This window comes from Oncorhynchus kisutch, linkage group LG13, assembly GCF_002021735.2.
Source record: "Oncorhynchus kisutch isolate 150728-3 linkage group LG13, Okis_V2, whole genome shotgun sequence".
Classification (NCBI taxonomy): Eukaryota; Metazoa; Chordata; class Actinopteri; order Salmoniformes; family Salmonidae; genus Oncorhynchus; species Oncorhynchus kisutch.
In genome coordinates this window covers 33621407-33634376 of record NC_034186.2, presented here as the reverse complement: position 1 = coordinate 33634376, position 12970 = coordinate 33621407, and the positions used below count along the sequence as shown (strand labels likewise).

Here is a 12970-nt window from a genome sequence, read left to right as displayed (position 1 = left end):
TACTGCATCTGCGGTCTAACTCTGAAGGTTCGGCTAGAAAAGCCGACAGGGTAGCCTAGTGGTTAGAGCGTTGGACTAGTAACCGAAAGGTTGCAAGTTCGAATCCCCGAGCTGACAAGGCAGTTAACACAGGCAGTTAACCCACTGTTCCTAGGCCGTCATTGAAAATAAGAATTTGTTCTTAACTGACTTGCCTAGTAAAATAAAGGTAAAATAAAATAAAAACTGACATTTACTCTTGAAGTGCTGACCTGTTGCACCCTCTACAACCACTGATTATTATTATTATTATTATTATTATTATTATTATTATTATTATTATTATTATTATTATTATTATTATTACCTGCTGGTCATCTATGAACGTTTGAACATCTTGGCCATGTTCTGTTATAATCTCCACTCATCACATCAAGAAGAGGACTAGCCACCCCAAAGAGCCTGGTTCCTCTAGGTTTCTTTCTAGGTTCCTGCCTTTCTAGAGAGTTTTTCCTAGCCACTGTGCTTCTACATCTGCATTGCTTGCTGTTTGGGGTTTTAGGCTGGGTTTCCATACAGCACTTTGTGACGTCGGCTGATTTAAAAAGTGCTTTAAATAAATTTGATTACAACCCATAATTGAGATATCACGTTGCAGCCACTGACTTAATGAAACTATGATGAAATTAATCATATTATCGATGTTTAAAGAGTATCTGAAACATTTAGTGATAACAATTCCTAAATATTTTTAATAATTTTTAACAGGTATGGAGGCAATGTTGACGGAGTCACAGCAATGAATTGGGAATAGCCGCCCTATCCCTTAGAAAAAGGCTAGTATCATCTGCAAATTGACTGATATTTATACATCTTTAAAATATAATTACCAAAAATAAAGATCCCTTTTAAATCCTCTGATTTGTTAAGAAATACAGCTTGTAGTGATGCTAGTCGGGTGGGGAGCGATCGGTTGAGGAGCATGCATTTAGTTTCACTAGCGTTTAAGAGCAGTTGGAGTCAATGGAAGGAGAGTTGTGTGGCATTGAAGCTGGTCTGGAGGTTAATTAACAGTGTCCAAAGAGGGGCCAGAAGTATACAGAATACAGAGAAGTGAGTCGGCCCGAGAATTGAACCCTGTGGCACCCCCAGAGGCTGCCAGAGGTCCGGACAACAGGCCCTCCAATTTGACACACTGAACTCTATCAGAGAAGTAGTTGGTAAACCAGGCGAGGCAATCATTTGCGAAACCAAGGCTGTCGAGTCTGCCAATAAGAATGTGGTGATTGACAGAGTCGAAAGCCTAGGCAAGGTCGATGAATACAGCTGCACAGTAATGTCTCTTATTGATGTCGGTTATGATGTCATTTAGGACCTTGAGCGTGGCTGAGTTGCACCCATGACCAGCTCGGAAACCAGATTGCATAGCGGAGATGGTATGGTGGGATTCGAAATGGTCGGTAATCTGTTTGTTAACTTGGCTTTCGAAGACCATAGAAAGGCAGGGTAGGAAAGATATAGATCTGTAGCAGTTTGGGTCTAGAGTGTCACCCCCTTTGAAGAGGGGGATGACCGCAGCAGCTTTCCAATATTTGGGAATCTCAGACGATACGAAAGAGAGGTTGAACAGGCCAGTAATAGGGGTTGCAACAATTTCAGCAGATAATTTTAGAAAGAGAGGGTCCAGATTGTCTAGCCCGGCTGATTTGTAGGCATCCAGATTTTGCAGCTCTTTCAGAACATCAGCAATCTGGATTTGGGTGAAGGAGAAATGGTGGGGGGAGAAATGGCAGGTTGCTGTGGAGGGTGTCGGGCAGTTGACCGGGGTAGAGGCAGCCAGTTGGAAAGCATGGCTAGCCGTAGAGAAATGCTTATTGAAATTCTCAATTATAGTGGATTTATCGGTGATGACAGTGTTTCCTAGCCTCAGAGCAGTGGGCAAGCTGGGAGGAGGTGCTCTTATTCTCCATGGACTTTACAGTGTCCCAGAACTTTGAGTTTGTACTACAGGATGCACATTTCTGTTTGAAAAAGCTAGCCCTAGGAAAGCTAACTGCCTGTGTATATTTGTTCCCAACTTCCCTGAAAAGTTGCATATCACGGGGCCTATTCGATGCTAATGCAGAACGCCACAGGATGTTTTTGTGCTGGTCAAGAGCAGACAGGTCTGGAGTGAACCAAGGACTAAATCTATTCCTAGTTCTGCATTTTTTGAATGGGGCATGCTTATTTAAGATGGTGAGGAAGGCACTTTTAAAGAATAACCAGGCATCATCTACTGACGGGATGAGGTCAATGTCATTCCAGGATACCCCGGCCAGGTCTATTAAAAAGGCCTGCTCGCAGATGTGTTTTAGGGAGCGTTTGACAGTGTTGAGGGGTGGTCGTTTGGTCGCAGACCCATTACAGATGCAGGCAATGAGGCATTGATCGCTGAGATCTTGATTGAAAACAGCAGAGGTGTATTTGGAGGGCGAGTTTGTTAGGATGATATCTGAGGGTGCCCATGTTTACAGATTTGGAGTTGTACCTAGTAGGTTCATTGATCATTTGTGTGAGATTGAGGGCATCAAGCTTAGATTGTAGGATGGCCGGGATGTTAAGCATGTCCCAGTTCAGGTCACCTAGTAGGACAATATTAGAAGATGGATGGGGGGCAATTAATTCACATATGGTGTCGAGGGAAGTGAACATATGGGTCCAGTGAGTGGTTGGGCTGACTGGGAACACGGCGATTCAGACTGTTAGTAGGCTGGTGCTAACAAGCTAGCAGGCCGGGGCAAGCAAGCTAGCAGTTAGCAGACCGGGGCTAGCAAGTTAGCAGAAGGGCCTTTGGGGGACATCGCGATGGAGGTAAGTCTGTTTTTGCCTCTTTGTGCGGTGGCGTCGATAGACCAGTCGTGGATTTGTAGGGTTCCAAGTAGGTCTAGGTAGCTAGCAGGCCGCGGTTAGCAGAATGGGCCTTCAGCAGACATCGCGCCTATGGGGCCTGTTGGAATCCTCGGGCAGATTATGTCAATATTCCAGTCGTAGAGGATCGGCGGGGTTCCGTGCCCCGTACCGGCAGTAGAAGGGGTCCGGATATTGTAGCCCAGGAGTGGGTTTCATTGGTAGCCCAGGAGCCCTAGCCGGGCTAGCTTCAGGCTAATTGGTGCTTGCTCCGGGATGGAAACGCTAACCATGAGTAGTCACCCGGGATTGCGGTTAGCTAGTTGGGAAGATCCAGATGAAAATGTTCAGAGTTTGCAGTAGGAATCCGGGGATATGGAGAGAGAAAAAAATAAGTCCGTTATGCTCTGGTTTGAGTCACATTGTACGAACTGGCGAGAGCTTTCTGAGCTAAAGGTTAGCTGATGACCGCTAGCAATGGTTTGCTAACTGATAGCTGGTAGGTAGTTAGCTGGCTAGCTTCAGTTAGGGATTCCAGATCCAAAGTAAATAGAAATACTTCAGAAAAAAAACAGATCCACGCCACATTGGGTGAGGCGGGTTGCAGGAGAGTATTGAGAAGTTGAGGTTTAGGAAAATATTTGAAAAAGATATGCGAAGAAAAAGATATATACATACATATATAGGGACACGACAGGACAAAGACAGACGTCTGACTGCTACACTATCTTAGATTTCGCCAATAGTTGCCCTTCTTTGCGAGGCATTGGAAAACCTCCCTGGTCTTTGTGGATGAATCTGTGTTTGAAATTCACTGCTCGACTGAGGGACCTTATAGATAATTGTATGTATGTGTGAGGTACAGAGATCAGCTAGTCATGTTAAACACTATTATTTCACACAGAGTGAGTCCATGTGACTTGTTTAGCACCTTTTTACTCCTGAACTTATTTAGCCTTGCCATAACAAAGGGGTTGAATACTTATTGACCCAAGACATTTCAGGTTTTCATTTTTAATGACATTTGTAAAAACCATAATTCCACTTTGGCATTATGGGGTACTGTGCGTAGGCCAGTGGCACAAAACCTCAATTGAATCCATTTTAAATTGGAAATGTAGAAAAAGTCGAGGGGTGTGAATACTTTCTGAAGGCACTGTATGTTCAAGTTATGTGCTCTTGTAGGAAGCAAAAACTCCCCCATTCCTGACCAAAGTTGGCTATAACCGGGCTAGTAACTCAAAGAATATCAACAAATGTGCACACGCGGCTACACGCTGCTCTGTGATCTCAAATGTGCATTATAGGCCACTCTCCGACCAGGGATGATAGAAAAAAAAAACACGTGTACCAGTAAGAGAGAACAAAGCTGCTCCTCCGCCTACAACAAAATCACCAACTCAGTCATGAAGTTAAATATATTTCAATGCAACAAACCAAACTTACGTTGATTCAATCCCAATTTCCACAGCAAATCGGGAAAGCTAGTGTACATTTTAGTGAAGACCAATCTATTGTGCGTCTGCATGGGCTGGCAATTTGTCTGCGCTGGACTGCTCCAGGAGCTGCACAGCTTAGAAAGAACATTGGACAGGACACCTGTTGAGGGCTGCAGCCTCGCTCTCTGGCAGCGCCGGTTGCCCTAGACTAGACCACACCAGAGCAGTTCAGAGTTTGCAATGTGGTGTACGTACCTCACAGTGGTCCCTGTACAGGTTCTGCAACTTCTTCACGTCGTTCATATTGATGCGTTCAGGGAGGGGCTGGGTGCCCAGGTCAGGGATGGGGAACGGGGGCAGGACATGGGACACATCTGCAGACACAATGACACAGTTAAATCCCAAAGTGGTGTCTAATAATCCTGTGAAGCAAGATCATCATTTTTTAAATGTTTAAATGTACATTATTCTTGCATCCAGTGATCAAACTGTGCTAGTCTTGCCCTAGGCTACCATGCAAGCTATCTAAAAGCCTATCATCATCGTTATATCCTTTCTTCACAAACTATGGCATTAATGTGAGCTCTGTTTTGGTACAGGAGACATGATGCGCTGCCTGAGTGTTACAGTGTGGCTAGCAGCGATCCTTACCAATGTACTGCTGGTGGTGCTGGCTCTGGGCTGCCACAGACTGCTCTGGGGTGCTGGCTGAATGCTGGGAGCCTCCTGACAGGCTGTCCCCCATGCCATCCACCTTCTGGAGGGGCTTGAACCTGCATAGAGGGGAGAAGGCAGCACAGCTATGTTGGGTGGGGCTGGGAAGAACTAATGGATGACTGGGAGAGGAAGCACAAAAGAGCAGTGGAGAGGAAAGGGTGGAGAATAAAGGCAGGTGTGAGAGGTTAAATAAACCATGTATCTGAAATTAGGGTGAGCGCACCATTTCACTCTGCTGCAGAGAGTCCACTAAAAGGGTTTTTGGGCAGAGGACATGAGGTCAATTCCTTAAAAAACACAAATGAACTTGAGCTGACAGTATAGATTAAAGAGAACTAGAGTAGAGGAGGATGTGAGAGGTAGGGCTCACCTTTGTTTCTGGTGCACAGGCTGCTGTCTCATGGCCATGTACTGAGAGTCCTCTTGCAGTCTGTTGAGTGGGGAGTCTGGCTTCAGTCTAATGCCATAGTAGTGGTATTTGGAGTTGCCTCTGGAACAAACAGGAACATTAGGGGTTAATAAACAAATATTGTATTCAGCTTTGTAAGTCTTATCAGAATAAATACTCACCATCACCACATCAATCAATCCAATCCATCATTAACACTAGAGGTCGACCGATTAATCGTAATGGCCGATTAATTAGGGCCGAATTCAAGTTATAACAATCAGATATATTTTTTTTTACACCTTTATTTAACTAGGTAAGTCAGTTAAGAACACATTCTTATTTTCAATGACAACCTAGGAACGGTGGGTTAACTGCCTTGTTCAGGGGCAGAACGACAGATTTTTACCTTGTCAGCTCGGGGATTCAATCTTGCAACCTTACGGTTAACTAGTCCAACGCTCTAAACACCTGATTACATTGCACTCCACGAGGAGCCCGCCTGTTACGAGAATGCAGTAAGAAGCCAAGGTAAGTTGCTAGCTAACATTAAACTTCTCTTATAAAAAACAATCAATCATAATCACTAGTTAACTACACATGGTTGATGATATTACTAGTTTATCTAGCATGTCCTGCGTTGCATATAATCGATGAAGTGCGTATTTGCGAAAAAGGACTGTCGTTGCTCCAATGTGTACCTAACCATAAACATCAATGCCTTTCTTAAAATCAATACACAGAAGTATATATTTTTAAACGTGCATATTTAGCTAAAAGAAATCCAGGTTAGCAGGCAATATTAACTAGGTGAAATTGTGTCACTTCTCTTGCGTTCATTGCACGCAGAGTCGGTGTATATGCAACAGTTTGGGCTGCCTGGTTCGTTGCCAACTAATTTGCCAGAATTTTACGTAATTATGACATAACATTGAAGGTTTTGCAATGTAACAGGAATATTTAGACTTATGGATGCCACCAGTTAGATAAAATACAGAATGGTTCCATATTTCACTGAAAGAATAGATAGTTTCCAGATTCGACCATATTAATGACCTAAGGCTCGTATTTGTGTGTTATCATGCTATAACTAAGTCTATGATTTGATAGAGCAGTCTGACTGAGCGATGGTAGGCACCAGCAGGATCGTAAGCATTCATTCAACCAGCAATTTTGTGTGTTTGACAGCAGCCCTTCAAGCCTTGCGCTGTTTGACTTTAAGCCTATCAACTCCCGAGATTAGGCTGGTGTAACCGATGCGAAATGGCTAGCTAGTTAGCGGGGTGCGCTATGTAACTCGCTATGAGACTTGGGAGTAGTTGTTCCCCTTGCTCTGCATGGGTAACGCTGCTTCGAGTGTGGCTGTTGTCGATGTGTTCCTGGTTCGAGCCCAGGTAGGGGTGAGGAGAGGGACGGAAGCTAGACTGTTACACTGGCAATACTGAAGTGCCTATAAGAACATCCAATAGTCAAAGGTATATGAATTACAAATCGTAGAGAGAAATAGTCCTATAATAACTACAACCTAAAACTTCTTACCTGGGAATATTGAAGACTCATGTTAAAAGGAACCACCAGCTTTCATATCTTCTGAGCAAGGAATTTTAAACATTAGCTTTAAAATGGCACATATTGCACTTTTACTTTCTTCTCCAACACTTTGTTTTTGCATTATTTAAACCAAATTGAACATTTAATTTTTTATTTGAGGGTAAATTGATTTTATTTATGTATTGTATTAAGTTAACATAAGTGTTCATTCAGTATTGATTCAGTATTGTTGTAATTGTCATTATTACAAATATATTTTTAATATTTTTTTTATTATTTTATTATTATTAACACTACCCTGCTCTTCCTCACCCTTATCATCATGGTCTTACCTTGTGCCGAGGCGGCGGGTCCTGAGGCCCATGAAGACGGAGCGGATGAGTTTCCCAAAGGAGGCAGCGTTGACCGGGTCCAGTTTCTGCTCCTGACAGTGGCGCAGGTAGTGGTTGTAGAGGGAGCTCCGGGGCAGGCTCACCCCCTCTGCTGTCTCATAGTTATCCAGCAACCACTGCAGCTAAAACACACACAGCACAGAAACAGTCAGTCAGTCACACCTACTGGACCCTGTCTGCTGCACTCTGATCCTTACTGTACAACTCCATCCTAAAGGTTGAAAGGCTAGAACCCGGTTACTGAGATTTACCACCCAAAACCACTCCTTCCTCACCCCAGGTACACACACACACAGGCACACGCCAACCACCTGTTTAGTGAGTTTAAAGGAGAGAGAATTTAGATTGACAGTTTTAAAACAAAGGGAGTGAATTGGTATATTTGAGGTATAGCAGGTACACACACGTACACGATAGTGTAACAGTATAACTTTAGACCGTCCCCTCGCCCATACCCGGGCGCGAACCAGGGACCCTCTGCACACAACAACTGACACCCACGAAGCATCGTTACCCATCGCTCCACAAAAGCAGTGGCCCTTGCAGAGCAAGGGTAACAACTACTTCAAGGTCTCAGAGCAAGTGACGTCACCGATTGAAACGTTATTTAGCGCGCACCACCGCTAACTAAGCTAGCCGTTTCACATCTGTTACAATAGCACACACAGGTACACACATATACACGATAGCACACACACGTTTAGTGAGTTTAAACGAGAGATAATTTTTATTTCGTGTTAAAACTGTCAGAGGGGGTGAATTAGTATACGTGATAATTGCTCATTCATATTATACCTGTCCACTAGAGAAATATAGAACTCTGTGGTCCCCTATTCCCCAACAGGGTGGACAGAATTATTTACCTGTCTGTGTGGATGGTGGAGACTAGGCTAGGCAAAAATAAGATGATTGGCAGTTGAAATATAAACACATGGATATTTATCTCAATTTACAGGGTGGCCAGACAGTGTGACAGACACAGTGTGGAGTTGATGACAACAATGTGACTGTCAGGTGGAGCTGCTTGATAATAAAGATTCTAGAGGTGACCAAGGGTTAAGAGCCGGAATGGAGAATAACATCTAATGAAATAGCTGGTTTGAATGGCAGCTCTGGTGGCACAATAAAGTAGAGAGTCAAGTAGTACTGCTTCTATTACCATATCACACTGTAATTATGGAGATGTGACCAACACACCGGCTCACATTATATAACATGTAATTGTTGACAAATAGTGAGTGTGTCTTGATTCGCATGTGAATGTGTGCTTCCCAGACAGTAGAAAAGGGGGGCATGGCGTCATGTGGCTATAACAATCACGTAGCTGTCACCATGTGGAGGATGGGGAATCTGAAAACGCAACAGGTTAAATACACGCGTCGCTTCTGTCAAGACAAGGACAAGGCAAGCTCAGCCAGCAGAAAGTCCCCCAATCAATAACTTGTTGAGAAACAAGTGGCAGCAGATGCAAGGAAAGTATCTGGTCAGAAAACGCAGCACACTAAGGCTAGCAGTAGTCTGTTCCCTTCAGCAGAAAGAAGAGATCACAGTGAAGTGGTAAGGTAGAGCCAGGGAGACAAAGGCAGGCCTTTCTAGTCCTTTTCAAAGAAAGTTCCTGATTGACTTACATGGCTGTTGAGCAGGCTGCTTTTGTGAGTTGCAATCCCTTCCGACTTTTGGAGGTTTTCAATCGCCATTTCAAGCTAAAGAAAAAAATGAGCATGCAAAAATTGAAACAGGATGTAGAAAAAAGGAGGAAAACGAAAGGGGGAAAACAAAAACACAAAACAGAAAGGAAATAAGAAGGTTAGCAGCAGCCAGATCTCTGCATTTCCATTACCCTCAGTCAATGTTGCAGCCAAATTCATTAGGCTGAAAAAGCATGCAAATGAGAGGGACTCCAAGGGGTTAAGCTGCTGACTGAAGGCCCTCCTTGTCTGACACTAATGTATGCAAATAGTCTCTGCAAACAGGGTCACAGGTCATTCCATGCGCAATGACAATGAGTCGACAAATTCCACCTAACACCCAATGAAAATCACCACACAATGCAAAACTTGAGAAGTTATGTAACAGTCACTGTTGCAATCCATTTAGAACACAAATACAGTCCTAATAGAAAAACCTCCAACAGGAGCAATGTATTTCCATATCATCCCATCTTCTCTTTCCATTTGTTATCCCAAAGGAACCATTTCAATCAATTGACCAGATCATTTAGACTTTTTTCCGGCGGTATCATGGACTAGAGAAGAAAGGAGTTAAACTAGCAGGCATAGCGAATTACAAAACTTGAGAAGGAAAAAGAAGCAGGCATCCTTCCAAAGTCTAAGGGCTGTTGGCCAAATGGTAATGAGGCCCAGGGGTTGCTTTGTTTTGCAGGGCGCTCAAGTGCCTGTGAAAAACTCTAAAACAAAGCATAGCCAAATTACTTAAACCAGGCTGCACCCTGCTTCCCCTGTCCCGCTTCTCCCTTAACGCCATGGGGCACTGGGAAGGCTGAGGCCCACCCCAGACCCAGGTTTCCCTGAGGATCAGCAGATAGGCCAGGCAGGCAGTGGTGAGGATAGTCACACCAGCATGCGTCACAGGCACAGCATGGAATGCGTCTGCTACAGCAGGGCAATTTGTTTGTTGGTGTAACTAATGATTTATACACACACACTTCAGAGAACACTTCAATCCATGCACGGCTTAAAAAGCAGTTTAGTAATGGAAACCATCCCTCATGTTTGGGATGAGTTGGAATAACTGACTCTCAGACATGGGCATTCATTTCTAAAGGTGTTGGTGCCTCTTCAATTCCATATGGTTTGATGGACTTACATAGTCACATCACAATCATTTCACGGAGATACCTACTGGACTGGAAACTTAATTCTTCCTACTAAATCCATAAGTCCCAACAAGGACACAGAGTATATGTAACTCATCCAAGGTGCTCACCATAGCAGAGGAGGAGCGGGAGGAGTGTGAGGCGTGGTGGCGGCCTCCCTCCATGCCCCCGCCGTGGATCAGGTAGGTGCTGCCACCTGAGATGATCTGACTGCCGCCCACATCCATGGTGATGCCCACCATGCCGTGGGGCGGCACACCACTGGCGGAGGAGACCACAGTCGTGACCTGGGAACCCCCGCCCTGAGAGTCAAAATAGGCTCCTCCACTGCCCTGGCCATACAGCTGGGCCTCAGGGTTATAGGAGTAGGCTGTCCGGCTGGAGAGAGAGGTGCCATAAGTTAAAGGTATGACCTCAGATCTATACAGAATGAAACAGCAATCCCATAACATTACATTCACTTAGTTTATGTTTTTAATTATAATACTACACCATCTACAATCTTACATTAGGGGTTCAATTAGCTTTAAAAGCAGCAATATGACATTTTTGGGGTGACATGACCAAATTTACATAGAAATATGTGTTATAGATTGGTCCTTCTCTTCGAAAGCAAGTCTAAGAAGCGGTAGATCGGTAAAATTTTTGTGCTTACTTTCAGTTTTGTACACCAGCTTCTAACAGCTGAAAATACAATATTTTTGGTTATGGAAAAACTATTACAGTGGTTTAGATGGTACAATGATTCTCTACAATATACTTGCTTGTTTTGTCACATAAATTCTAATAGTTTGCCTATTTTCAGTTTTTGCAACCAGGAAATGGCAGAGCGATTTCTACATAGAATACCATGAAAAGATGCACTATTTAGAAGTATTTTAAAGCCCGCTGGAACACATTCCATTGCCTGAAATGAAAAGCACCGCAGTACTTACATGGTTCCATTAGTGTAAACTGCTTCTCCCCCCTCTCCCACATATTGAACCTGGGAGGGGTAGACATGATGGATCTGCTGGACCTATGGAGAGAGAAACACAACCATTGAGCATTAATTGTAATCAAGAGGGAGTAATCACTTCTAGGCTGTTTTTCATTCTTTGAAATGAGATAAAACATCTATGCTGTCTTCCGTTATCATAATATTGATTTGGGCGGCAGGTAGCCTAGTGGTTAGAGCATTGGGCCAGTAACCGAAAGATTGCTAGATCAAATCCTCGAGCTAATAAGGTAAACATCTGTCGTTCTGCCCCTGAACAAAGCAGTTAACCCTGTTCCTAGGCCATCATTGTAAATAAGAATTTGTTCTTAACGGACTCGCCTAGTTAAATAAAATACAAATGTAAAAATATATTACCACAGTGCTATCAGTAGGTGGCAGTGGGACTAAAGTGTCATGATGAGAAAAAAGAAAATCCCTGCTGAGTACTTGAAGCACACCTGATTGAGCTCTAACAGCCATTATATTAGTTAGAAACCAATACCATTCAAAAGCAACAATGCTTACAATACAGTGGAGAATGTGATTGGTATCAACATGTCTGATGCTACTGTGGTGGAGCCATGCTGTGCATGTGGATAAAGCCCGACTGATTGAGTGTCCTGGGGGCTGGAGAGAAGGAAGGCGGGGTGGTGAGGAGACAGTGTGTACCTGCTGAGGGACCTGTTGCAGCCGGGGGACTGACAGCTGCTGCACCTGCACTCCCTTCTGGGCTGAGCCTGTGGCCTGAACCAGCACCCTCTGGGAGGGGGGGGGGGGGGGAAGAGGACACGCACCATTATTGGTAAGCACATAAGATGCACATGCAAAACACACACTATGCCTATCGACACAGAAAAAGAAAAACTACAAATCCTTAAGCCCATAAAGAGTACCAGATAATCACGAACGCAACATGGAACTTGACTGGATTTTTGGTAGAATATCCTTCCTTATTATATGTACACTCTGGCTTGCGCAAAACCTTTCTTCTTAAGACAAGTATGAAGTGAATGCTGGTGGGAAAGACTATGCTTTCCTATCCAGCAGCCTTACAGTCAACATATTTTTGTGCAAGTCCATTCTAGGCTTTCACCAATTACAGGAGACCACAATGTTTGTTTGGGACCAACGTTCTTTGGCGGTTGCAGAAGACCACTCCTGGTATCCCTCTTCAGGGTAGTGTTGATGGAGATGTGTGTTCATGACAAAAATAAAATTGACATTTCCACTTATAGAAGAAAAAAAATGTTGAGGTAGACTGCAGTGTAGTATAGGCCTATAGTTCAGCACTGACTTCTCTCAAGCATAGCCAGCTGTCAAGGCATATATGATACACTATCCAAAAATATTAACATAAGGATATTTACTGATTGGTTTCTATGGATTCTCTCATCAGCCCATGTCCTTTTCCCAGAACTTTGAACAGCTGTGGCAATACAAGGTTATAGGTCCTAATTGTACTAATGAGAAACCCCTGCCTAGCCAGATCTGATCACACACAACATGATATCCAATGATTCATGATGCCGTCAGCCACATCTAGGCAAATGCCTGTTGACATATTTTTGGGGTTCTTAATATACTGTAGACTGGAAATAAATTCACATTAAAAGGATTGCTCTGCAGTATAATACAGCTGGTATAAATGAGTAATGAAATCAACAGGGTTGTTGAGAATTCCCTTTTAACATTCTGCTGCTCTTCCCCAGTGCATGGCGTGAGGGGCTTGGTTCCCCTGGGGAGAATATTGTGTGTTGGGAGTGAGGTGGGATGCTGTGATGTAGAGCACTGTGCAGGGCT

The 12970-nt window shown here is 43.8% G+C and overlaps 1 protein-coding gene across 3 annotated transcripts in view; it reads right to left on the bottom strand.

Moving 5' to 3' along the window:
• The window catches only part of rfx2 (regulatory factor X, 2 (influences HLA class II expression)), a 60194-nt gene that overhangs the window by 12015 nt on the left and 35209 nt on the right, over positions 1 to 12970 (bottom strand). For 2 of the 3 annotated variants that reach the window (XM_020499018.2, XM_031786065.1), the window contains 8 exons: positions 11840 to 11929; positions 11127 to 11209; positions 10302 to 10569; positions 8984 to 9058; positions 7296 to 7477; positions 5395 to 5514; positions 4959 to 5080; positions 4563 to 4681 (listed from right to left, as the gene is read on the bottom strand). In XM_020499018.2, coding sequence (XP_020354607.1) covers positions 4563 to 4681; positions 4959 to 5080; positions 5395 to 5514; positions 7296 to 7477; positions 8984 to 9058; positions 10302 to 10569; positions 11127 to 11209; positions 11840 to 11929 — 1059 coding nt within the window. The remainder of the gene's footprint in view (positions 1 to 4562; positions 4682 to 4958; positions 5081 to 5394; positions 5515 to 7295; positions 7478 to 8983; positions 9059 to 10301; positions 10570 to 11126; positions 11210 to 11839; positions 11930 to 12970) is intronic. The other variant, XM_020499019.2, reaches the window with a different exon arrangement.